Source organism: Opisthocomus hoazin, chromosome 4, assembly GCF_030867145.1.
Source record: "Opisthocomus hoazin isolate bOpiHoa1 chromosome 4, bOpiHoa1.hap1, whole genome shotgun sequence".
NCBI classification, from domain to species: Eukaryota; Metazoa; Chordata; class Aves; order Opisthocomiformes; family Opisthocomidae; genus Opisthocomus; species Opisthocomus hoazin.
The window spans coordinates 28,535,595-28,562,933 of NC_134417.1; the positions used below are offsets into that span (position 1 = coordinate 28,535,595).

The following is a 27,339-nucleotide window of genomic DNA, read 5'->3' on the forward strand; positions in this document are numbered from 1 at the left end:
CTTTGCGTAGTGAATTTCAAGTTATTTCTGTATCTGTTTATTTAAGGAACACGTGTCTAAAAGGAATCCTAAATAAAATCTTAAAAACCAGCTTTGATTGCTTGCTGGCATGGGGTGGTCTGTTTGTGGGAACCTGTGGAAAATGAGGGAGCAAGCCCCCAAGGTGCCAAGTGACAGCAGTTTTGGCTGACTTGCAGTTCTTACTGATGTGCCAGACTTGAAACTATTATCTGAAAAAATGTAGCCCAAACCTAAGACTATCTTGTGTAGTTGACTACGTAGAGGATTAAAAGATATGTAAATGGTTTAATTTTCCACTGCTTTATCCATGATTGCTATGTAATACCTATGTAAGCGGCCATTGGATAGACCTTTGAATGTGGGTGGCTGAAATGTAAGCATGCGCATTTTGTAAATACGACACTGTGACACTTAGGAGTGTTCTCATGGTGGGCATTTCTTTGATGAAATGTGGCAAATGTTGGTTAATTTTATCCCAGATCTGTGTCAGGAGCTGGGGGTTACAACAGATTTGTGACTCCGTAGGAGGGGGGAAAGGAGTTATTCATGGTGGCCAAGCTTAGAGACTGAGCTTAGACATCGACCGCAAGAGAGTGGTCTTGCTACCTAAATTGGGTCCCAACCTGTATCACCCTCACAAGGCACCCACCTCTCTACTGACTTATTAAGGAACATAAAACTAAGTCTAAAGCCAGCCTAAAACCATTGACTACTCTAGTTTGTGTCAAATTCAGACAAACCAAGGCGGAAGCAGTGAATGGAGTCCTCAAGTCTTACATGAAATGTGCTGCATAAGCTTGAAACGCTAGCACATTTTGACTGAGAGCTCTTTTCTGAGGCTTTGTCATTCATTTCAGTTAACCAGAGGTAAATACACTCTCAGGACTTTCAGCAGTTTGGTTAAAAATTACACTGCTTCCTTAGGGAATAGATTAAATTTCCAGTGGTATGTGTGACAACATAATCATTTAGGGGTCTGCAGTGACCCCGTGTCCCACTCAGTGGGAACATGCAAGGGAAAATAAGGACAACCCTACTCAGGATTCCTTTGTGGGTTATGAACGGACAGAGCACAAGGGCCAAACAACGTGTCTGTTTGCACTCAGCATTCGGTAGGGAGGCATGAAAACAAGCGGGTGCCTTGCCTTCTCACTCCGCCAACATAAATCAGGCCTGCCATCGCAATCAGTGGGGCTCTGCTGGTGTGACAGTGATGTAGTGCTGAAGAGAATCAGGGTCGAAGGCTGCAGGTTGCTGTGATAGAGATGGATCGCTCTGCAGGTCGTGCTTGCCGCGCGCTGCCTTTCCAAGGTGAAAGCAAGGGCTCTCGTGGGATTGCCTCCAGGCTCTTAGCTCCACCAAGATGCTATGCTGTATTTCAGATTTAACGAGAACGTACAGTACAGTGAACAAGCAGTGGGAAGTCCATTGAATAAGTGGATGTTCAGACCTGCAGAGCAGAGAGACACATCCTGCTGTCTCTGAATATGTTGCTTTGCTTTGTGTTCTGTAGAAGGACCGCAGAAAGTATCTTCACAGCAACAGACCCACTCGGTCCAGAGAAAGGTGGCAAAACTGTGATGGAGGATGCAGTCCATCACACCTTCAGTTTGGCTGGGTGTTCTGTTTTCCCTGGAAGTGACTGTGACTGCGTTAACAGGATTAGGTGCTGCTGTGTTAATCTCTGATGGATGTATTTACAAAGTGTTCGGATTTGGAGGCATTAAAATTCTGCATAGCTGTGACCCGGAGCTTGGCCTGAGTGCAGAGTGTTGGCTTGCTGCTGTAACAAAACATGTATTTTCTTTAATGAATCTGTAAGTTTGATAATGTACAAATGTACAATTATTATATTTTTTCTTTAAATGACATCATTAAACAGTTTTAAGTGTCTGAAAACCCAAGTTGTAATTACTGAGTAGGTCTCAGCTCCTTGCACAAAGCACCGGAAAACTTGCTGTTTGAGCAAATTTGCTCCTGTTTTTTTTATTCCCATAAGCATTAAGGTGTCTTCATTTATCATTTTATGAAATGTATTTGGACTTAGTTTTTAAAACAGTTCTTTTATAATAGTTTTTAAGGAAGAAATTTTTCTTCCTCCTCTGTTGTTTTTCTCGTCTGACCTTTTAATGTATTTCAGTGACAGCTTGACATTTGAGGGGAAAGTGTTTGTCGATGAGCGTTTGAAGGTGACTTGAAAGAGACCTCGTCTCTGGTCAGACGCCACAGCGACTCACTGAGAAAAATCCCCTGGAAAATGTGGCTGGAATCCGCGGCTGGGCTTCCCCTGCTCTTCGGGTGTGCGTTGTTGAGTACTGCAAAGGATAGAAAACAAGAAACTGGGGAATAATTTTTGAGATAATCTTTGGTAAGCAGTATCTCTGGTGGCTCAGGGTTTCCTCTCAGTGGCACTCACAAAGACTGAGAGTAACATTACGTTAACAGAGCTACAGGAGAAATAAATCTGTCCTAAGCAGGGCCAGGCCCCAAAATCCCGAGTGCCTCAAAGGATTGTGCTTTGGAAATAAAAGAGACAGCCAGCTGCTGAAATGTACGTTTTCTGTACTAATCTTGACAGAAGATACATGTTACACCATCATACTATTTCAAAATGCAGTAATTTCATAAAATGTTACTTACCCATTATTTTACCTTTATAGATTTGGGGTTGATGCATAGATTCTGGAACATGACATCACCTCCCGGTATGTATCACTATAGGGATTTCCAAGAGGAGGGTTTCAGTGTTTTGTTCCTCTCTCGTAATGAATTTTGCAGATTTAGATGTCTCAGAGCAGAATAAATTCTGCTTTTCAAGCAATAGCTCCTACACAAGTTACAGTACCCATATCTGCACACTCGTGTATGCAGTAGGCTCTATGTTTGTGAAAACAAACTAATTTTCAGGACCTCCAGTCCTGGCACAAACAATTTTTGCTCTCAGAGAGAGTCCTGCTGACTGCGGTAGTGCTGGTGTGCAGCAGCAAGATTGTGCTCCGTGGGCTGAGAGCTGCAGTGCGGGATCCGCTTTCATTGGGTCTCCTCCTCGGTGTGTTCGCCTGACGAGTTTCGTGTCTCCTCATTAGGAACTGGGCTGCAGGGAATCTCACTGCAAAGTACTGAAAGGAGAACGCTATCTTCTGTCCGCTCTGAGCGCGTGCTGCCGCGTCGGGACCCCTGAGTACCGATGCCTGTCTTGACATCAGGGCAGCGTGCTGCTGAGGGGGTGGACACTGGACAGAGGTTAAAAGGAGTTGAAAAGGCCGGTAGTGTGCGAACCACTGTATCTTGTCATACATACTAGAAAATGATCTGTACATGAACAGATGCACATTTATTTCCAACACCTAAATCTACAAATTACTAAAAATATTTGAATTTACAATGTTTTCTGCAGGATGTGTGTTTTTTTCACAGTGTTAAAAGGACATGGCTGAAATGCAGTAGCTACGTGCATGTATATGGAAATTGCACTAAAATCGCATTTATTTCAAATGCGTGCAGTGCTTAGGTGTCCAAACACACTATCACGGAGAGATACTGGATCAAACAGAATAAATCTGTTGAAGTCCGAGTGATTCAAGGTAACCCCAGAACGTTTTTCTTCAATGATTTTAAGGAGATGCAACAGACAAACCCAGCTTTCTGAAAGCATCCTTAGGCACACAGAACCCAAGCCGGGACGCAGGGCTGTGCGCGAGCCTTGCGGCACCTGGGAGCGTGGCCGGGCATGCTGCTGATGGATACGCACCGCGAGCCCTGGCCGGTGGTACCTGGTACACATGGTCACCAGCGCCCTTTCACCCCAGGCTTCCCCAGTCTCAGCGTCAGACACGTTGCCTGGCCTGGTATAGCTAAATACAGAACCGGAGGTAAGAATTGCCCCACCGCAGGTTCTCCTACAGGCTAAAGAAGGCCGGGAAGGCAAGCTTGTTTGCGTGTGGGTGATGTCATGCCACTGATGTGAAGTTCACACCTGAGCAGCAGGATGAGTTTTCCCATCTAGTATCCTACCCGCACCATCCTTCCGAAAGGACCTCTGCCATTCTCCCTGGTCTGGCCTGTCTAGGTACGCCAGTGACATGTTTAACCAGAGGATCTTTTAACATTTCTTAGATTTCTGGATAGTTTATTTTGTGCTGATTTTCTTTGGCTCTTTTATTATGCCCTAGTTGGTTGCCACTGTGAGACTTCTGAAGAATGCTGGGAAATTAGTGTCAGTTTACGTCGGCTGAGGAATGCCAGAAGCCTTGGAGTGTGCTGCCCTAGTCTGCCTTAGGCTGTAGATGCAGGATGAGAAGTAAGGAAGGAGTACATTTCCTCCTAGATTTCTCATTTCTTTCCCGTGCTCCTTCCTGTAATTTGCCTTTCAGATGATCTTCCTCAGTACCCTCCAGTCCTTCTGCTCTGTTCTTGGTCCCCTCCTTTTCCCTCTTTTCCCTGGGTAACCTCACTCAAGGTTTAGCTACTCGCTGTGCTGATGACTCACACATCTTGTTCTCTGTTCCTTACTTGTCTCTATATTAAAATTAGAATCCGAGCTTCTCTGAGATTTCCTCATACCTGAACCTAGGTATAGCCAGAGGAAGACCACATGATGTTCCTTGCACAAACCCTCCTGTGCGAGACCGTGGGATGACGCTGTTGCAGCCGCAGTGACCGGCTCTGGGTGCGTCGGTGTCTGCGCAGGACACTGCGGTGCGCCACGGTCTGGTCCCCAGCGCGGTGCAGTTCCGTCCTCGGTGGAACGGGCCCCCTCAGCCCTCTGCCACCGACTGCCATGGTTGCTAAGAGGAGCTCCAGCGGCTGCCTCGCCGCTCGCTTCCTGACCTGAGGTGGCTTTGAGTAAAAGGCTACAAGCGCGTGCTGCGACAAGGCGGCGTAGCTCTGATTGCGTGTCTTAAGGCCACGGAATTAAGCATTTCCTTAAGCATGGAAAAGGATGAGCCTGGCCGCAAAGCAAGTGGCTGCTTGAATGCACAAAGCATTTTGTGACGGGAGAGGAAAAACGAAAATACAGTCAGTCGAGCACCTAGTTCTTACTTCTTTATATAGCCAGCTGCTGGGAGCTGTTGGACTAACTGCCGGTAAACTGTAGGCAGAAAAAAAAAAAAGAAAATGGTTTGAAAGAAGCAGTCCTTTACCCCAAAGAAGTTTGAAATACCCTGCATTACATTATATTTCAGAGATGTGAATGCCAGTAATTTTTAAACAAATGTAAATCACACCAACAAAGAAGAAAAGGAAAAAAAATATGTAAAGAAATGCGATGGAAAAAGCATTTATAGCTGCACAATGGTATTCAAGGAAACAAAAAGAACATTAATTAACTGTTGAAAGGGTAATAATTGTGGAAATAATTTTATCTAATCTAAAGGTTTAATTTGACACTGCAGAGAACTCTGACAAAGCAGACTGCACCCAGCAGCGACCAGCCAGCAGACCCAGAACTGGCAGCTATTTAATGCCGTGTGTGCTGTTTGGAAAAGAAACACCAGGAATGCCGATGTGGTGCACAGCAAGGGCAGGATCCCCACACGCAGTGACGGAGAGCGATCTTTCCTCGGCATCTCACCTGCGGCCTCGGAGAGGGAGCGCAAAACTGAGATCTGTCGGTGGAAGCACGATGAGAGAGCTGTGCGAGGTGAACCTCTGTGGCGTTCTGCGGTGACTCTGTCGCTTATTTAGTCAACGTTGTGCTTCACTCCCGGGCGCGTTTGGAGTCGGTGCCGCCGCTGACGCCGGGCCGGGAGAGGGGCGAGCGGTGCACGGGGAGGCCGGGGCCGGGACTCGAACCGGCGGTCCCGCGGGCCGGGCTGCGGGGGCGGGGCGCGCTGGCGCGGGGCGGGGCGCCGGGCGGAAGTGAGGCGGCGGATGAGGCGGGCGGCAGCGGCGGTCGGAGCCGGTTGCCGGGCGGCCATGAGCTACGAGCAGCGCCGGGGCCGGGGCCGCGGCCGGGCTCGGGGCCGCGGGCGCGGTGGCGATGGCGGGGCCGCCTCCTCCTCCGGGGGCTGCGGCGGCGGGGGGGGCCGCCACCCCAGCCACCTCAAGGGCCGCGAGATCGGGCTGTGGTACGCGCGGAAGCAGGGCGAGAAGAGCAAGGAGACGGACCGGCAGCAGGTGGGGGGCCGCGGGCGGGCCGGCCTGGGGCCCGCCGGGCCTGGGCCCCGCCGGGGGGTCCCGGGGGAGCCGTGCTGGGGAGGGCTGAGCTTCTGCTCTGTTCTGACCCCAGAGAGCGGTTGTGCGTATGGATGAGCGCCGGGAGGAGCAGATCGTGCAGCTGCTGAGCGCCGTCCAGGCGAAGAGCGACAAGGAGCAGGAGGCCATGTCCTGGTGGTCTGGGGACGAAGACGGGTGAGGAGAGCCGCTTACTCGTGCTTTTGTTTGCTTGGAGCTCTGCAGAATTCCCACAAACTGGCGGGAAGATGTGTCTGAAAAGATCTACCTTTAGTGAGTGAGTTAGGTTAACAAATCTACTCACTTTTTCCACAAGTATCGTCATACTGAAGCGGTGGTAACCGTTGCTGTGAATATCCCTGATTATTGTTGAGTTCGGGGTGTTAAATTTCTACTTACAATCATTAAATCCTGTAATTGCACTCCAGGCCTACTAGAGTAGATACATGGAATTTTTAAGCGCCCCTGGCCACTGGAATCACTCTTCCAGAGGTGGCATTTGGCTTCGTTGTTCGGTTACTGCCCAGTCTTGGAACGTGGTCTCGGCCTCCGTGAGGTAGAGTCTGCTCTGGACACTAAAAGGATTTAAAGTAACAGCAGTGAGATGGGCGCTGAGGCGTGTGACTCTGCGTCCGCTGAGGTGAGGTGTCCGGGCCGCCGCTTTGCGGAACGGTCCGGGTACAGGGCAGTGGTTCTGACAGCGGGTGAAGCGGTGGTTCTGTTTTGTTCCTTTGTTAGCGTCGTTTAATACAAAGGAACGTGTTACATTTCTAGAAACTGATGTGACATTTTTGATGGCTGGTAGTTTTCAGACTTTAATTGTTTTAATGACATACACCATATCCTCATCAGCTGACAGCCAGGTAACTCCTGGATGCAATGTCTCCAAACCAGATTAAAGGTTTCCCTGGAATGGTTCGGTGTGCCCTTCACAGTGGCCGAGCACATCCTGGGTAATCTTCCAAGTGTCTGTTCTCTGCTGTTATTTCAGCCCGACTCCAGAGCAGCCTGCGAAAGTGAAAACAGATGCTGAAACACCTCCTGTCAGGCAGAGACTGGTCTTGGAAAAAACATCTCTTGATCGGGATGTGGAATATCTCTTTGAAACAAATGAGCAAGATACTGATTTAGATGAGCAGCTTAAAGAAGACTTAAGAAAGAAGAAGTCTGATCCCAGATATATTGAAATGCAGGTACTTGTCCATGTGCAGGTGCTTGTCCATGTGCAGGTGCTTATCCATGTGTGAAGTAGAAAGCTTTTGTTGGATTTTTTTTTTTTTTTTTTTTAATTAAACTAACCAGAAAACAGAACTTCTTGCAGTCTATTTACTAGGAAGGTTTCATATCGTTACCTTGGCTAAGAATTACCTTCAGAATTTACAAAATGTGTACCTATCAGTAGGGCAGCAGTTAAAAAGCAGGCTTTCAGTGCATGAAATCTAGAATTTTAAGCTTACCCATTGTTTCATTGGGTGGGATTTTCCGTTTGATGTTTAGCAGATTTTATCCCTGTGTTTATGTGTAAAACCGAAAGCACAAAAGTGGGCTCTGCAGGAATTGCCGCTTAAAACGTTTTTTTATGTTCTAATAGCCATATATAAAGTTGTCAGATAATACAGTCCTGCCACAAGCAGGTGGTTCTCCCTTCGATACAGGGCCCTGGTCTTGCAGCGATATGTACCTCCATCTTCATGTGCTGAACTGTTGGGTTGAAATAATTTTGCTAAACTTAATGAAACTGAAAACATGCGTGGAATTAAACTTCTTTCTAGTGGACCTGTGTTTGTGTAGGTATTAGCCGAACAGTTTGTCGTGTTATTTCTCAGTTTAGCCTAGGTTATAGATGAAAGCTGTTATATTACTTCGTATCTTTAAACACCTCTTCAACAGTGTGCTGTTACTTTCTTTTTCCCCAGAGATTCCGAGAGAAACTCCCTTCATATGGAATGAGACAGGTAAATGTGTATTTAATATGAGAGAATACGTGGTTTTGTTGCCCTGTTGTAAAATAGGAGAAAATGGTTGTGTACCTGGGACTCGCAGGGAACCTTTGTTGCCTTTTATGAAGCTGCTGAAGCTTCCCAAGTTCTGACTCTGGGTTTGACTTCTTTCAGAAAGTAACTGAGGTTCACTGCTTCCTGCTATGTATGGGGTTGCTCAGCGCTACATACAGTTTTGTCAGCAGTGGCAGCATCATTCACGGGAATGGATTTGAATGCTAGATACACTAAGTAATTTTTTTTTTTTTTTTTAATTTTCATGGCATCAGAAGTCTAGGTCTTTTCTTCTTTCTCTGCCAGTTGAACTTCTAGAATATTCCTAGCTACTTGGATCATGGGGTTTTTGTTATTTTTTTCTTTTGTATGTAATACAAAATTGTGGCCATTTGTTGAACATTTGCCCAATCTAAATTGAATATAATGCAGATTAAACCTTTTTTAATCACAGACTTTATGGTTGTGTTGCTGGCTGCTACTGCTGTTAATATCCTGGTCAGAATATAAAAATCAGTGACAGTATGGGTTGTTATTATTAATTGTGAATTCTTCATTGGATGTTACCTGTATGAAATGGATATTAGGAGTATTCTGCAATGTTTTGTTCTGCAGGTTCAATGAATGGTTAGTGAGCTTCCTTTGTGAAGTTAGCGTATCTGTCATGACGTGGTTATTCCTGTTAGTTTCTTAAACCAGTTACACCCTCCTTTGCAGTCCTTTGGCCTGGGGGTAGAGGCTGTGAGTGTAAGCAATCTGTTACTGTCGGTATAAGAAACGTTAAAATGTTGCGCAGTTAGTACAGTCTTGCCATCGGGCAGATAACTCCTGTTCTCAGTCACCAAAGATACAGGGGAGGCAGGCAGGAGGGAGAAGAGCTAAAAAGTGTATTTCAGGCTTTCATTTTAGTTATTTTCATATAGAATCTTAAGTATTTAAAGCTAGTATTCAGATTTTATATGCTTTAAACCTTATACATGTGAAGTGCAAATGTGCAGAAATTACTTCTGTGTGGTTTAAACTTTTTTTTTTTAAGTATTATGAATGAATACCTGTTTTTTTAGTTGCTATGACACTTTGTAAGTGCACCGCACAGTAGCAGAAAATTGTCAAAATCCTTCTGAAATCTGTTTTGAATAATAATACAAGAAATGTTTTCTTTGTTTGGAAACAGGAGCTTGTAAACCTTATAAACAATAATCGAGTAACTGTGATAAGTGGTGAAACTGGTTGTGGAAAGACAACCCAAGTGACACAGTTCATCTTGGATGATTATATAGAACGAGGAAAAGGGTCTACGTGCCGGATTGTTTGTACTCAGCCTAGGAGGATCAGCGCCATCTCGGTAAGTGCCATTTTGACGGACTAACTAATTTCTTGTGATTTCCACACCCCACCCCCCCCAGTAAATATGAGGAAGAATAACTGCCTTACTCAGAATCACTGAATGAAAATATGTTTCTTACTGGGCCTAGGACCCATGGGCAAGCTTACGAACTGAGTGTGTGATCTGCTGGGTTATGTGAAGTTCAGATCTGAAAGAATTCCAGATGACCTCTCAGAGAAACTGCTCTGCTGTCAACCGTACTCATCCTAAATTTAAAGCTCAAGAGAAGCATTCAGCCTGTAGTGGACAATGAAGATGGCTTTTTGTATATTCGTTTTCAGTGCTCTCAGATTCTATTGCAAATCACAATTTTGTTAATATACACCAATTTGATATTTCCTAAGTTTTGGTTGTTAATAGAGCACTGGCAGTGCAAGCCTCACTCTTCCTTGAATTTAGTCATGGTTTATATCTGTGATTTTAACGGATTTGGGCAGTGCAAATGTGAATGAAAGTAAACACTGTTGTTGAGTCAGGCCTTTTAGAAGTCCATTAATGAACAAGAAAGAATTTAGCTTTTAAGTGCAGGGCAATTACTCTTCGTGATAGCTAAGTATCAAATGATTAGAGAACCTTACTTCCCATGAGGAAAAGCTCACCCTGTTGAAAGGGCGAGCGTATTCCTAATGCTGAAATGGTTGTGTTCGTTTAAAACATGTCCTGGGTCGCAAGCCTGTTCTTGGGTTGCTGACAGGAAACGCTGTTCTCGGTGGAGGAGAAAAGGTGGCTTTCGGGGTGTTCCTTTGCGTAACATCTTGTTTCTAAGTGTTTCCTGCTGATGAGTAGCTAAATCCCAGGTCAGCATTGTGGGATTTAAAAAAAAAAAAAAAAACAAAAACCAAAAAAAACCCAAAACCCCAAAACATTTTAATGCACTAGTTTGATTTTATTTATGTTTCTAAGGTGGCTGAGAGAGTTGCTGCTGAAAGGGCAGAAGCCTGTGGTAATGGCAAGAGTACAGGATACCAAATTCGTCTACAGAGGTAAGAGAGGCTCCCTTGGCCGTTTTTGTGCATTCACATAAAGTAGTATCTATTGTCATTCAAGCAAGAAAATTTGAAAAGTAGTTCTTAACACAGGTGACTGCTTTCATCCTAATATTTTCTCCAGGAGGAATTCCTGTGAATAGCTGGTGTAGTGAATCAGGCTTCTGAAAGTTGGCAAAAAGTTTGAGTGCGCCAACTGTATTTTATGCAACGTGTAACAATGGCTAGCACCAAGTTGTCTAGTTGTGGTCCCTTTTTCAGCTCTTCTAAAAGGTTCTGCTATCCATAGAGATAAAACTGATGTCACTAATCCGTGAATTTCAAGGAAAAATGGAAATGCTGAAGGCGGGAATGCTGTAAGCCATATTTCTGGGGAAAATTATGTATTTGCTACACTTAGGTATTGAGTAATCTCCCTGGGATCGGGTAATAACGTTAGGTGCATTGACAAGAGTTCGTAGAGCTAACACCATAGAGCAAAAGCTATTACATTTGGAATGATGAATGATTTAGAAAAATAAATCTGAGATGTTATCAGCAGATAACAATGTCAGTTATCATTGAGGAAAAACTGCTGGTGAGAGACGACAGCTTAATCCTTTCAGCATTTTAATTTGAGTTTATAGAATTGTATTTATATTCTTCTTTACAATCAAGCATGTTACACTGCTGTATATTCAGCTGTCATTTGTGCTGAGCTTGGATAGCTACAAGAATTTGGGGTCAGCAGAGCGATGTGCAAATGATGAAAAATTGTGTCTGGGAAGTCAGGGCTTCTGTCAGATTACAAGGAGTTCATTCCCTGTCAGCAAAAGTGCTGCAACTGTGGCCTAATTCTTTGTTCCACCGATTGAACTGTAAGTGAGCAAGTTAGAGAATGAGGCGTATTTCATAATGTCTGTAATGACTGTCTGCATTTCGATTTCAAGCTTTTAAAGTACTTTGTGAAATGCAGAAGAGAACTGAGGAATTCTTAACCTATCTCTTTCAGTCGGTTACCAAGGAAACAAGGTTCAATTTTATACTGTACCACAGGAATCGTCCTACAGTGGCTCCAGTCAGATAAGTAAGTTTTCCTATTTAATAGGAAGCTGAATACAATTATAAAATGACTTGACTACTGAGCTGTTTCTAACAGTCTCGGCTCTGTTTTTTTAATTTTGCTAAACAAATTTTTAACTTCCTGCTCTTCTATTTTAGGCACTTGTCCAGCATTAGTCATGTAGTCCTTGATGAAATTCATGAAAGAAACCTTCAGTCAGATGTTTTAATGAGTATTATTAAAGATCTTTTGAATATTCGTTTGGATCTGAAAGTAATACTAATGAGTGCTACTTTAAATGCAGAGAAGTTTTCGGAGTATTTTGGTAGGTGAATACTTCCTATAAATGTTCCTCTGAAGTAATTTAAGCTTCTACAGTATAATGCAGTTCTCAGATTTTAGGGTTGATTTTTATCAAAAGAGGTAATGATGTCAGTTTTACAAATAGTTGCCAGCTGCTGGAGATGCTTATTCCCTTTGTTTTATCTCCTCATGAGCATATGCTGCTTCGTTATTTACTTTTCAGACATATTGTGGGAACAGTATCTCCAGAGTGTTTTCATACTAAACATTTACTAATATTTACCATATTTTAGAAGTCTCGGTGTGAGTGGGCAACCAGATTGAAGCCTTTAGTTGTTCATTCTTCCAGCTTTGTCCTGTAGCTGGCACCAGATGAACATGCTGGAGAACAATACGCTGCTTGCTACCTATGCTTTTTTTTATTCAGCAACTGTATTTGGAATTGAATTTGGCATCTTCTGTGAGAATTTAAAAATAAACATAAAAACCAAATAGTGAAGGATGCTTATTGCCTCTGTTATTTCAGTACAGTATTTTATTTGCTGTTTGAAAACTGAGTTATGCCTTCCTCCACAGATAATTGTCCAATGATTCACATACCCGGGTTCACTTTCCCTGTGGTGGAGTATCTGCTCGAAGATGTAATTGAGAAGTTGAGGTAGGTGTCTGAGCACCGTTATAGGTAGTGTTTTGGAGTTTTTTGCTTAGTAGGTCTTTTCAAAGATAGTCTTGGTATAAATAACCTCTCAAAGAATTAGCTGTGTTTTTCAACAGAAAACCTTCCAAGGGAAGTTTAGTAGCTTTTACAGTAATTAGAAGGGGCACATAGCTACTGGAACTGTTGGCTTGAGGAGGAAAAGAGCCTGGTCTTTTGGTGTGGTGAACTTTCAGGCTGCAGAATCAAGCTAGTCTTTCTGTTTGTTCACACTTTTTTACACGTTCTCATGCTTACTAGAGATGGTACCTGTTTTTAAAAGTAAGACTTCTTTCAGAAAAGAAACTTAAGAATCTTATTTACATGGTATAGCTAAAGCGCAGCATGTCATCCATAGTTCAGAAAACTGCTGTGCAGCTGGCTTCAAATTACTTTAGCTTCAAAATCTAATTATGTTTGTTATTTAAATTTAAAGGTATACTCCAGAAAACACAGACCGTCGGCCACGGTGGAAGAAAGGCTTCATGCAAGGACATGTAAGCAGACCAGAAAAAGAAGAAAAAGAGGAAATCTACAGGGAGCGATGGCCAGACTACTTAAGGCAGCTGCAGGGCAGGTTGTTCTCGAGTTACTCTTTTGCTTTAAGTTTTTAGGCACTTCTTAACTGAGAAACACAAATTAGTGCTGTATTCTATTACCGTGCTTCTATTAATGATGTGATAGTTGCTGCTGTGGAAGGCAATAATGATGGAATAGCCAGCACAGTTGGCTGGTGACCGCCAAAGTACTTTGGAGTTGTCACAGAGAATTCGCTTCCTTTGCGTGTAAGAGAACTTACGGCTCTGAAGTTGCTTGCCTTTTATGGTGGTATTGTCTGTTACAGTCTTCCAGCATAATGTTAGGCTTCTTGAGCTTTGGTTGTTAGTTCTCTTCTGACGAGTTCTCCTCTTCTTCAATCCTTCTCTTCAAGAGAGATTTCATGGTAGTTTAGTCTTGTAATCAACATAATACAAAATGTACTTTTAAAAAAAAAAAAAATTAACACAACCAAACAAAACCCACACAAACAAAAAAAACACCCCACCACAAGTTTTCCTCATTTTAATATTGCCCTAGAGTGGTTTAAAAGCAAGCTAAATAATTTTGCCTCTTGAGCACCTGGTAGAGATTGTCCACTTGAAACGTTCTTTTGATTGCCAGCGTTTGACTACTTTGGTGGTCTGGATATGTTGATTAATTGGATAGCCTGGCAGATTTCTTTCAGGAACAGCATCTTCCTGTTTTTCTCCTGTCTTTATTTGCCGTCTGCATTTTGGGACTTTCTGTATATCTGGCTTGGTAACGGTAAGGAATGTAGGTGGCTCAGTTTTATCTGCCTTTTCCAAGGGAGAAGTCCTCAGTGCTGTGTTTGGCCTATTCCATACTCTGCTCGTCCCATTTGTACTCCTCCTCCCCTTCCCCACCATGTCTTTTGGACCACGTAGCAGTTCTTCCCCTAGCGTTAGCTTTCACCAGATCAGCGGGCTGAACAGAAGAGATGCCTTCTGTAGTCACTCGGAGTGAGAGATAAACTGAAGGGTAAACTCAGATTGTTTAGGTCCGAGGTGATCTATGGGGAGGAGAGAGATCATGTAAACACTTCACGCACAGTTCAGTCATAACATGGCAATTCTTAAACTTCCTATTCTAAACTGGCAAGAATTGCACTAAACTAACTCTCACACCCATAGTGGAGGTAGGATAACTGAACAGACAAAGAAATGAATTGAACAGTAGTGGGTTACGTAGATGTGTGATTGCAGAGCCGTACGACAGAAACTCGAGCGCGTGACTTGGTGTGTGAGTTACCAGTGCGTGTGCTCTCAATGCCTGTAGGTATTCAGCAAGTACCATCGATGCCTTGGAAATGATGGATGATGACAAGGTCGACCTTGACCTTATAGCAGCACTTATCAGACACATCGTTTTGGAAGAAGAGGTACGTTTCTGTCTCCTGTCAACGCGTTTTAATGATGTGACTGAATTGTTGTCAGTGGCTGTTGGGAGTGTCAGAGCTGAGAGTTATTTTGGCTTATCATACAGATGTAAAGAAGACGACTTTTCTGTTGTGCTCTTCTGAGAAGGAATCTAACAGCTTTAAATATCTGATTACTATTTAAGCCCTGAATTTAGAATGTGATTGGTTACGGTGTTTATTGAAATGATGGGACAGAATCAGTGTTTAAAAGGGAGCACACATCTAAGTATTTTCTTGAATTCGGGTTGTGGGTATTAAGGAGAGCTATGTACATAAACCTGGAAAACTTAGAAATGTCTTGATGTGCTCATTTATGGTCCCTTCTGAGCATGGGGTGAAAAAGAGCCTGAATTCTTTCACTGACAGGAGGGTTTGTCGTGTAAGTAAAGCAGGGTAGATAGCTGAAGGTTGGGGTGCCATTTTGATTCAGATGGCTGCATTTTGTTCTTTTGGCTAAGCTTTTAAATAAGCCTTCGAATTAATTATACACCTCAGTTATTTGACTGGAAGTAAGATAATTGCAAATTTAATTTAACCTTTAGTTCTTTCTGTGACTCTGTTTGTCAAAGGTAGTATTCTTTGTAGTCTGTAGTGAAAGTTACGTTTTGTGAAAGAGCTGTAGAAGACTGTCTGAAAACCTCTTTAGGGTACAACAAAATCTCTGTTCTTAACTCCTCAGCAAGGGGAGGGAGAGGTCAAGAGCAGTACTTAATTGATGCGCACTGCCTGACGCCTACACTGTGCGGTTGGCTCTAATGGTTTTTCTGCCTCTAATGGTTTTTCTGCCTCAGTAATCTAAACATGACTTAGATGCTGTGGAGACCGCATTTTTATACAGCCGAGCAAAAGCCTAGTGGCATGTACCAAACGCACAGCTAGGAGACTCTTCCAGCTTGTCAAGATGAGTAGTTAATACAGATGCCTTAGTAGTTATCCCCAAATGTGCCTTACCTTGTTATTGAGTAACAACATCATCAGAATATTAATATCAGAAGGATCTTGTGCTTGAAGCAGTGACGAACACGAAGTAAGAATAGCTTCTGTTACCATAGGTATAATGTATGTAGATTGCCATAACCTGAAGTTATATATTTGTTTCTGTGTTCAAAAACATCTGTGGGCGAGCTGACACCTTGGCTGATTCCTTAAAGAGAATTTGGATTATTAAAAATATTAAATCATTTAATATTTCAGTTGATAGGTCATTTAAGGTGTGGATAATGAGGATGAGTTGCCGTTCTGTATTTTGTTCTTCCTGTGTTGAAAATTGTATATTAGTTTGCGTTTTATTTGCAGCTCGAATTCTTCTAGTGTTGAAATCTTTAAAACACTCGGGGAAATATGTTTAAAATCAAATTGTTATTTATTACATTCAGATAAATATACGTAGCTAACTCTTACATAGAAAACAATCTTAGAAGCATTGTTCCAAATGTGAGTCAGCAGGGCTTCAAATATCACCTATCCACCATAGATGTGTCACTCTGCAAGTAGCTCGTTCTTTGCACAGCATATAATTTACTCTGACCTCTTTTGCCTTCGCTCCCTCTTTTATATACAGGATGGGGCAATTCTCGTGTTTCTTCCAGGCTGGGACAACATCAGCACTTTGCATGATCTCTTGATGTCACAAGTCATGTTTAAGTCAGGTAAAACCAAAATTTGACATGGGAATTCTAGCAATAGTGTTAGTGGCAAACTCTTTATTTTTGCATGTGATTGCTGGCGTTGCACTGGATTGATTTTTTTTTTTTTTTTTCCTTGTCTCTCCTCTCAAAATGATTGCAGTGTGTTCAGCACTTTTTGCCTTTCTCTGCTATCTTTCGTCTGCTAATGACAACTCATTTCACTCAGCGCAGGAGTGAACCATCTGAAAAAGAATCTTGGACCTGCATCTGTTCCTCTTTGTCCTTTCTTGTAGCTATGATCACTTCCATCCAAAACTAAATTCTTTCTTTGTTCTGCGTTCGCTTCCTCTTTTCCTGATTCTTCAGCAGCTTCTGTCTACTGCTTTGCCGATAGTTCTTTTAAATCTTGTTTACTCCTAGAAGTTTCTTTAATAGGACACTAAAATACCCTGTGCCTGTCTGAGACACTTTAATTTGCCCTGTTTACGTAACTCATATTTTCATCTCACTTGTTGAACTGTGCTCTTGACTATTCAGATAGCTGTCGTACAGTTCATGTTGTGTACGTTCCATAGATAATGCATTTCAACTTACTGAACGATTGAGAGTGTCAGTTTGTTTATTAAACTCGAGGAATTATTTAATAACTTGAGAATTTAAAAATGAAATATAAATTACATAACTTCATACATTTTCTTAAATTTTTCAAGTCGTCATAGCGTAATAAAAAAGTTCCTTTGTACCTTTTTACTTTAGAATTTGTCGTTATGATACTTACACTTGTAAATTCAGAATAAGGAAGAGTAGACTGACTTGCAGCATATTTTCTCTATTCTGCATAGTTGGCTTCCCTGTAAAATTAAAGTTTCTGTGCTTACACTGTATCTTTTATGGATTTTTAATTTTCAGATAGGTTTGTTATCATACCTTTACATTCATTGATGCCTACTGTTAACCAGACACAGGTACGCTTTTATTGTAATATTTCACAAATACAAAAAAAAAAAAAAAGCAAGCATATGTTTGGTTGTGGCAAACGTATAAATGGGCCATGGATAATTACAGGTTTTTAAGAAGACCCCGCCAGGAGTAAGGAAAATCGTGATTGCTACCAACATTGCAGAGACTAGGTAAATAGCGAGCTATACAGACCAAAAAAAGCTATACGTTTAACAAAATTGGTAATCTAAAGCATAAACCTGTTTAATGTTCCCAAACTGTATGTTTTTTGTGTCTGTACCATTCATTTGTAACACCTTATATTTAGAAATGTTTGTAGCCTAAACATGAGTTTTCCTTTCATTGTTTTAAACAATTAAAACACGGATGTTACTATAAAGGCTGGCCTTTGTGTGTGATAAATCTGAGCTGCCTACCCTCTCTGCAGCCTTCGTAACCCCAGGCGGTGACTTTCGCCAGACCTAGGAGAATAAATCAAGCTGTTTCTTGAACTGCTTAGTAATGTAATTCTTAGTGAAATTTCAAACACATATCTTTTTATTGTTGGCTCACAGTTTGGGAGGGGGTAAAGAGAGGCTAAACCCCTTTGAAGTCCTAGGTCAGGCTTGCAAAGATGAAGAGTTGCATTTTTTCTCTCTTTTTTTTTTTTTTTTTTTTTAAAAACAGCATTACAATAGATGACGTCGTGTTTGTTATAGATGGTGGAAAAATAAAGGAAACTCACTTTGACACACAGAACAACATTAGCACAATGGCAGCAGAGTGGGTTAGTAAAGCAAATGCCAAGCAGAGGAAAGGTCGAGCAGGAAGGTAAGAAGAATGGGGATAGTTAGAAATGTTTTGTGACGTTAGGTTTCCGTCAGTCATGGAGCACGTGCGTGTTGAAGATACTACTTTGTATTTCATATGCTCAGAAGCAGATGCTAGCACAACTGTCTCTTGTTCTTACGGAAAGAAGGGTTTGTTCATTGTTCTAGGAAATGGACTCAACTTGTGCTGCGTTTAACTCAAGAGTTTCCCTCCTTCTTACAGGAGAATAAGTCCTGCATTTCTTTAAATTTCTGTGGGTAGTGTTTGGTTTCACACTTGATTTATGAGGCTGTGACACATTAAAGTGAAAAGTGCCTACAAATTAATATCACTTAGCTGTATAGCAAATTTTTTTGAAATTTCTCTCCCACTTAAAACACCTTGTGGAGTATTTTTCTCTCTTGTTCAGACTAACAGTTCTGCTCTGGTCTCTTCATTACTCCTTTTGAGCAATTGGTAGGAGGTTTCTGTGTTCCGCATGCCTTTGTTCCTGGTGATGGGTCTGTTTCAGAAAGCTGAAATGACTTTTGCTATTGAATACACTTCAGTTCTGTTTTCTTGAGGTGTTTTGGAAAGCTGTTTATCAACAAACACAATCATAATGTCACAGTGTCATAGGAAAAAAAAAGCAAACCAGTTGTTTTACTTAAATAATTTCAGAGTTCAGCCAGGCCATTGTTACCATCTGTACAATGGACTACGTGCTAGCCTGCTGGATGATTATCAGTTACCAGAGATCTTGAGGACACCTTTGGAAGAACTCTGTTTACAAATCAAGGTAAACATACGGTTTTTCAAACATATTTATGATTTACTTTTCCATTGTAATGAGAGGCTGAGAGGTTAAATTGATGCAACTGTGAGCCTAGGGTTGTCTTTGAGTCAAAATTCCATTACACCAGACAGATATTTAGTTAATAATTGGAGCAACTTTTGCAGAATGTAGAATGTAAAATTGCATGCTATATCTAGCTGCATCAAACCCAGCAAAAATGGGATTGTCTAGTATAAATAAACGCCGAAGTCTATCAACAAAAATTTGGACTGTGCTTCCCCCCTGCCCCTCAAATACCATTCAATCAAAGGAGCTTCAGTGAGTGTCAGTAAGTCCAGGGGTATGATGTCTTAACAGAATTGTGCTAAAGAGTAGGTTTAGAACTGACAGGAGTTTCCTTTTTGGCAGTTTGTGTTGAATGTCTTAAGCATGCTTAAGGAATACCATGTGTATGCGTGCTGAATGAAGAACAGATCCTTATGTTTCAGATTTCAGCACTAATACATCTTTATTTTTGTCCTTAGTTCTTAATCAGTGAAATTCTAACTCAAGCTGTGAATTATTCACACTTTTTTAGTTAGTGTGGTTACTGCTTACTAATGTTAGGTAGCCATCATTCTCCAATTGCTGCAGGTTTTGGGAGTGTGGTTTTTTTTTCTTTCAGATTCTAAGGCTTGGTGGAATTGCTTATTTCCTGAGCAAACTGATGGACCCACCATCTCGTGATGCTGTAATGTTGGCCATAAATCATCTAATGGAGCTGGTAAAGTACTGCTTAATGTACATGCAAGGAACAGTCTGTTTAGAACCACGTTACTGTGTTGTTTGTTGTCAGACAGTTCTGACTGTGTTTGCAGCCCCTTATCGTATTGTGTAGACCCTTTATATATCCTCACTGAACAGAGGAAGTAATTTCACATCATACGTGGTGTTTATGGCTGCATAGAGTAGCTTCTGAGGAACTTTCTAAATGACTCAAAGCATTTACATGCACCTCGCACTGAAGTTCCCTACGGATACTTGTTTAACTTGCTGCTTCTGTGACACCCTGCTCGTGGCTGCAGCCACCAAGCCGTCCTCTCCCAGTCAGACTAGGGAAGAGCGTGAGATTCTTTTCCTGTGGCCAAGCAAGGCGTGCAGGAGAAAGGTCTTGCATGTTTTTGCCCCTTTGGATGCTGGGGAAGGAGCAGTTAATGACACACTTGTACTGCTGACTTCTGGCCCTGGTATTATTTGTACAAATCAGTTGTAGCAATAAATGGAAATACCTGATTTAGATGAGGGACAGTATTTAGACTGATGACACGATTCTATAGGTGTTTAGATAAAATTAAAGTTCAGTTGTACATTTGGTGTTCTGTGACAGTGCTGTATAGTAGCAAAGGGTAGAGTAAATAAACACAGAAGTGATACTGAGGGCAAGATACAAGTCTGAAAATAAGCTTGATCAGGAAACTAGAAAGACACTGAAGTGTTAGTAATTCTTCATACTTTCATCCAGAAAGACACTGAGCACTAGTAAACTGCCTGAAACACAACTAAAGGTGGTTGCCATTTTTGTGGATCTAATTGACCATTTCAGTGTCTCCATGACTTGCCTGATCGCTTTCCTGCCGTACCTTATTCCCGGTAGCTGCGCTCTCCAGCTATTGGGCTTTCCTTTGTTCTCTCGGTGTGCTACTGGCTATTTCAAGGAAATCCTCTCTTTTTCAGATACTGTGGTGATTCTTTTTTCTTTTTTTTTCTCTTCCTTCTGACAGAATGCTTTGGACAGACAAGAAGAACTGACGCCGCTGGGTGTCCATTTGGCACGATTACCAGTTGAACCGCATATTGGGAAGATGATCCTCTTTGGAGCTTTATTCTGCTGCCTGGATCCAGTACTTACAATTGCAGCCAGCCTCAGCTTCAAAGACCCCTTCGTCATTCCACTGGTAAAGTTTCTAAAAGGAGAATGACACATAGTATTTTAAGAATCTCAGAAGGATATTGGGACTTACTGAGAGAGTATAGTTTAGAAGCGCTTTAATCTTATGTTAATTACACTTTTATTGTAAAAGATTGCCTTCACATACTATGAAGTATTGTCTTTGCCTACAGAGTAGTGGAAGTAGCTTTGATTTTCGTGTATGTAGCATACAAAGTACTGCTGTATATATGTCCCTTAATTAGGAAAAGAGACTGGCCTGTCAGTCATGAATATTTCATAGGTTCTAATTATTCTTAGGGCAAAGAGAAAGTAGCAGATGCAAGAAGAAAGGAACTGTCAAAGAACACTAAAAGTGATCATCTCACTGTGGTGAATGCTTTCACGGTAGGCATGTTTTAATGTGTTTTGGTTTTTTCTTCTAGAATTTTGATTTGATAATACAGGTTATTCTGAGGAAAAAAAAAAATGATTAGTTTACGCTCCGAAGTACTTCTGTCTTGGCTTCTACAGAAACATAAAACCAAATTAATTTTCACCCTTCTAGTGTCGAGGAATCTTGTCTCAAGGCTGAATAGTGTCATTTCGTGTGAATAAGTCTATGAAACAGACAAAGAAGATATAATGTTGTCATTACCTTGCTGAGGTCATTAATTCTTGTCTTTCCAGCCTCTACAAGAGGCTGAAGCTGGCTTCAAAATTGTTGGAGATTTAGCTGTATGGTGTTGGGGCGAGAAGAAAAGGAAATAAATGGCCTGGAATGCAGCTTCTACCCAGGACTTACTAGCAACAAATGAAATTCTGGCAGACTTAGCTAGATTTCACTCCTCACCATGGGGAAAAAGGAAGTTTTTAATTCAAAATGTTGTAAAGTTGAGTTTTTCTACTCTGTGCTGCATATATATATGTGTGTGTGTGTGTGTATATATATTTAAAGAAAGAGATCAAAGTATTTACTTTCTCTCCTGTAGAGAAAAGCGTGACTGTATTGACCTCTCTTTTTTGCTGTCCTTAATCTTTTAGTATACATTTGCTTACAAACGCCTTTGAACTATGGTTTTCATTTTTAGGGCTGGGAAGAGACTCGGCGTCGTGGTTTCAGAACTGAGAAGGACTATTGCTGGGAATACTTCCTCTCTGCAAATACACTCCAGGTAGCATCCTGATAGTTTAAAAAAAGAGGATCGAGTCTGAGGGGAAAAGGGGAGGAGCCTTTTGGCACAGCGTTGTTCTGGGACCATTTTTGTTGTTTCCTAGATGCTGCATAACATGAAAGGACAGTTTGCTGAGCATCTCCTTGCAGCTGGGTTTGTGGATAGCAGAGACCCCAAGGATCCCAAATCTAATACCAACTCAGGTAAACGCTGGAAGGAAATGGAAAATTTCTGGTAGCTGAACTCTCCAGATCTGCGTTATTTACTTTGCTGTCTTCTACAGATAATGAGAAGTTGCTCAAAGCGGTCATCTGTGCTGGTTTATATCCAAAAGTTGCAAAGATCCGGCCAAGCTTCAGCAAAAAGAGAAAAATGTAAGGGTTTGGTTTAATGTTGGTTTGCATTCGAGGCGTGTTCTACATGAGGTTGTTTGTCAAGGTGAAGCGGTGGCTTGAGTGTGTGAATGACTGCAGCTCAATCACAGCTGTGGGTTACTTCATTTGAGAAGGGCAGATGAGAGCACGGGATTGTTGGTCTTTACTTTGCCTAACACTTGGATACCTGCAGGTCGGTGAAATAATTTGCCACAGATAATGTTAAAATAGATTAACACTGCTGCTAAAGGAGTCCTACCACCATCTTTGACCTGCAGCAGCAGTTGAGACACTATCCTTTCTTATAATTTGGCAACATAGAATCCAGAAATTCCCATCTGTTGATTTATCACTACTTATATCATCAGGCTGTTTATTCATATTAACTGTTACAGTAACAGTATGCTGATCAGAATACAGACATCCTTTGTTATGGACCTGATTTAAGACAGAATGAAGGGCTGAACATTTGGATCGATTTTTCTGGGGGTGCAATGTCGAAAACAGCAAGCTAGGAGCAATTATTATACCTGTAACTAAAAAAAAAACAAGCAAAAAAACCAAAAAAACACAAGTGATGATTTCTGTGAAGGGAATCAGACCAGGTAGTCAAAACTACCTTAGACTGGGCGATTTAGACCCGTTTGTAGCTGACACTGCTAGTTAGTTGATATTCCGTTTTAAACTGAGTCCAGTGTGCTCGAGTCGCCTAAAGGACGCGGTAAGTTTGCAAACCTGGTGCACGTTACTGAGTCGTTGTATCTCTTCTGCATGGCGGAGCTAGGTGTGAGCCAGCTGCTCCACTGAGCAAGGGCTTTGTTACACTTAACTGCTTTGTCGGGGAGGCTCTTCCAAAACACTGAACTCCGCGTTTTGTGAAATACCTCTGCACACGGCGGGTAGATAGCTCCGTGATATGCACCCAAAGAATTACATCTCTGAAATGTGGGAGGCAGGAGGACAGTTGTATTTCATACTTGCCGTGCTTGGTTTTTGCTTTTTACTGTCTGATGGTACTGTTACATTAGAAGGGAAATGCAATTTCGGTAGTAAGCATAACCAAAAGAGTTGAGTGTTATCCCTTGAGTCAGTTCTGTTCAAGGGCACGTGGTACAAACAGAGGTTCACCATCTGAACTGGCTGACGGTGGTATGGCTAGTCCCTTCTTCCACGCTGACACCGCTTAACACTCCGCAAAGAATTCAGATGTGCAAGTTCCTTACGCAGTTTTTCCAAGAAGTTGCTTGAAACTTGGTTTGTGTAACCAAATTCAGTGTCCTTCACTGGAAAAATAATGCTGGTATTTTTTTCTACTTGAGAGTACTACAGGGTATGTTAAGGGGGTAAATTTGGCAAAGAATTCAAACCCCTTAAATGCAGAGATGTCTAAAAATTCTTACTGTAGATTCAGCTGTAATCTTTTGGGAAAGGAGTTAAAGTTTCTTCGAATGCCCTTGTACTTTCACAGTTTAGAGCACCAGTGGATAACTGGAGGGTTTTTTAACTTGGGACATGATTGTGCTAAACTTTGAAGATCTTATTTCAATCCTAAAATAAAAATTTCTTTTCTTTTAAGGGTGAAGGTTTGCACCAAGACAGATGGAACAGTTAATATTCATCCGAAATCGGTTAATGTGGAAGAAACAGAGTTCCATTATAACTGGCTTGTCTACCATTTGAAGATGAGAACTAGCAGTGTATGTGACGGCTTATATCGGTGTCATGTATTTTTGTGGCTCTTTAATAAGGTTGGATTGAGGTTCAGAGGGGATGTGAACAGTGCCTTTGTCTGAAGCCTTCCTGTCTTGGCTCATATCTGCTACATGCCATCAGATTATGTTATCTGAGGAACAAAACCAGCAGTATTACAATGTACTAACTTGTGTTTTTTTGGTTGTTTGGAGGGGGGTTGAGGTGTGGCTTTTTTTAAAGGCTCTGGCAATGACAGGTGTAACTGTTTATTATTATATTTTTGATACAGTGTAGCACTTTTAAATATGCTAAAAAAATATGTTTTCCTCTGTTATGAAATAGTTGGTTTAATTTCGGCAATTTGTGTGAAGGACACTATTTGGGACCATTTTTGCTCCTGTTTAATCTGATTTCGTGTAACTTTTAGAACCAAGTTGCTTCGGATAAGTCTTGCAAATTTGTGACTGAATAATGATCTGAAATTCTGTTGTGAGTTTCATTAAGGGTTACTGATGTCACTCGAAATGTTTTGAAGGGTGACTGGACAATTTTGTCTTCTTGCAGATTTACTTGTATGATTGTACAGAGGTCTCTCCGTACTGTCTCCTGTTCTTCGGAGGAGATATATCCATTCAGAAGGATAAAGACCAGGATACCATCGCTGTGGATGAATGGATTGTTTTCCAGTCTCCGGCAAGAATAGCGCACTTAGTTAAGGTGACCATGTTTAACAGTAATTTGCGTGGAAGACTTGGTGTAACACTGATTCTTCTTAGAGATTTCTATGTTTGATATTACTGTGTACCTACTGATTTATCACTATAGGTAGAAAATAATCTTTTAAATGTAGTCCCAATAAGCTGTGCGAGTAAACGGAAGAGATCTACAGAAGGTGTCTAGATAAATGCAAGTTAAAATGCAGTAGTAAAAACAACATTCTGGACAAGTCTGTATTGCATGGTAAACTGGGTAGAAGTAAATAGTTCTTTACTCCCTCATGTTTGGCCTCAGGAGCAGGCACTCAGACCTTTTTTTTTTTGTTTGTTTGTTGGTTTCCAATATAATAGCTTGACTGATGAGGATGAGGCTGTGTGCTGGCTGAGGTATCGGTAATATGATGGCAATGGTCTTGTTCAGCTGGTGCAGCCTCTGCTGAAAAATTAATAGGGATATTGAAAAACTAGAAGCTTTAGAGAAGAGTCATCAGGTGGCTTCAAAGGATCTATAAACATGTCTTACAGCGAGAGATTTGAAGAAGAGCTTAATCTCTGTAGTTTTCCGTAGCAAAAACTGTAGGATGACTTGATCAGTCCGTGCAGTGGCCACACAGATACGGAAACGTGAGGATGGGGCTCTACAGCGAGCAGTAATGAGCTCCAGTGGAAGGAGGAGCTGTGTAGTGCTCTGTGTAATATTAGACCTTAGAAATCATATCTGATTTCTTTTTTTAAACCCAAATATTTTTAATCCTGAAATAGTCAGCTAATGGGTGCAGTGGCTATTAAAGGCCATCACATCCAGAGATGGTCATCTGTCACAAAAGGTAAAACTGCTGGTTTTTGAGAAGCAGCTTTTGATGCTGATGATAGCAATGTTGAAATTATTTGACAGGAGAACACCAGGTGTAAAGATTAGGAGAACAGAGGGCCCAAGGGGTTTGAACTTACTGTAGTAATGTTGTTGTGTGTAGCTCTAACTGCTTGTCTCTTTTTTTTTTTTTTTTTTTTTCTTCTTTCTTCATTCCGATAAACTCTGCAGAATTTAAGACAAGAGCTCGATGATCTTCTAAAAGAAAAAATAGAAAATCCCCATCCCGTGGACTGGAATGATACTACATCCAGGGATACAGCAGTACTGACAGCTATTATAGACTTAATCACAACACAGGAGAATGAAAGTACCAGAAACTATGCTCCGCGATTCCAGAGCGAGCGCTTTAGTTGACACACTTTCGTCTGTATCGATAAAGCCAACATATTCACCTTTTTGTGTTGTTTTTTTAATGGCATTTATTTAGCTGGAGGAAAGACTTTTTTTTAGGGTGAGCTGGTAATTCCCTCACACTGAAGAGCAGTTATTTCAGAATAGTTGGCAATATCTGTATATGCATGGTACTCTGTTCAGTGTAGCTTTTTAAATAGGAGAAACACAGTGCTAGCGATGTGAGTTGTTGTATGGTTCTTGTCTTGCTGTAGCCTTTTTTTTTTTTACCCATAAGGTAACAGATATTCGAAATACTGCTTAATAATAATTAACTGTCCTTGCTATTGGTAGAGACATCTCAAAAGGCTTTCTTTTTATTGGGGGTGGTGAGTAATTACACTTGCTGTGTTATTCCAGCTGTGCAGCAGTCTCCTCACCACCACTTCCACAGAAGGTAATTATAGCTTAATTAAACTAAGCTTGAAAACACTTGTTAAATTTGTGCAGTGGGAGGAAACAATCTTCAGAAATATTCTCCTCTTCTGCCTTTCATCCCATTGAATTAATCTTTCTTCACTTTCTGGGCCCATCCGTCACCACTGCTGACTAAAATTGCGGACTACAGGAAACATGGTTAGATAAAAGTTGTGGTGGAATAGGTTTCATTGCGTCCTCATTTTTCTTTTTTTTAACTAGTCTGTGTATGGCTTTATAGTATTACATTAAAAGTCTTTTCTTTAGAGTGTTACTTCATCTATTCTGAGTTACTTATGTTTTGGAGGTCATTCTATTTTGAATGCTTCCAGCTACGGAAGAACACTTGAATAACACGGCTCCTGGGGGATTTTGAGTAGGGCCAGCTTGTTTGGAGAAATACTCTTCTGATCAAACGTGCGTGAGGGCGGTTGCAGCCGTAGCCATGGTTATTTCTAGGTTTATCCTCAAGGAGCAAAGCTGTCGTGACGTGCGGAAACAAACTCCACAACTCACGGAGAGTTATAAAGCAGGTAAGTTTATTATGGCGCCGGGTGCAAGGGGGATCGCTCCTCCTCACTTCCACACCGTCACAAAGCGTGCACCTGTTTATTACAAAGCTTATCGAAGTGGGCTGGATTATTACAATTAGTTCTGGGAATAGGCGTGATTATTGTAATTATTTCCAGGAATTTATTATCATACTCCGCCCCTCTTTAGCGTTTGCGCGGTGTCGTCTGGGGGGGGTCTTCTGGATGAAGGCTTTAGTCTTCCTCGCTGTGTACTTTTCCTATTGGCCCAAACTGCTGAGTTCCAAGCTGCCAAACCAGTTTTGGCTAGAGGGGGGCTTCTTGTAGACAGTGGAGTTCTGGTTATCAGTCCTTACCAGTCCCTGTCTCTCTTACCTGGCACCAGTCCTTGTTATCCACACTTGAGCTCGCAGCGGTCCTGGTTAGCAAGGTTACAAAGAACTAATGATAAATACATAAAATAAATACATAAACTAAATGTCAGAGGTTTAATCCTTGCCTCAACATGGC

At 41.6% G+C, this 27,339-nt stretch overlaps 1 protein-coding gene across 1 annotated transcript; it reads left to right on the top strand.

The window, feature by feature from the left end:
- The first annotated feature begins 5,895 nt into the window (after window positions 1–5,895).
- DHX36 (DEAH-box helicase 36) lies at window positions 5,896–26,570 on the top strand. Its single transcript, XM_075418441.1, has 25 exons — window positions 5,896–6,141; window positions 6,254–6,375; window positions 7,190–7,391; window positions 8,115–8,153; window positions 9,367–9,537; window positions 10,483–10,562; window positions 11,557–11,631; window positions 11,766–11,932; window positions 12,487–12,568; window positions 13,041–13,181; window positions 14,441–14,543; window positions 16,144–16,231; window positions 17,120–17,175; window positions 17,276–17,340; window positions 17,837–17,980; window positions 18,641–18,758; window positions 19,420–19,518; window positions 20,516–20,689; window positions 20,983–21,069; window positions 21,753–21,836; window positions 21,940–22,039; window positions 22,120–22,210; window positions 23,787–23,907; window positions 24,467–24,619; window positions 25,661–26,570. The coding sequence occupies exons 1-25, from the start codon at window positions 5,896–5,898 to the stop codon at window positions 25,844–25,846; spliced, it is 2,994 nt and encodes a 997-aa protein (XP_075274556.1). The 3' UTR covers window positions 25,847–26,570.
- The last annotated feature ends 769 nt before the right edge of the window (window positions 26,571–27,339 follow it).

Bases quoted from the DNA above. Each gene is read 5' to 3' on its own strand.
- DHX36 (XM_075418441.1), top strand. From the start codon at position 5,896: ATGAGGCGGGCGGCAGCGGCGGTCGGAGCCGGTTGCCGGGCGGCCATG. The intron at 10,563-11,556 runs GTAAGAGAGGCT...TATCTCTTTCAG, and splicing joins TACCAAATTCGTCTACAGAG to TCGGTTACCAAGGAAACAAG. The intron at 12,569-13,040 runs GTAGGTGTCTGA...TTAAATTTAAAG, and splicing joins GATGTAATTGAGAAGTTGAG to GTATACTCCAGAAAACACAG.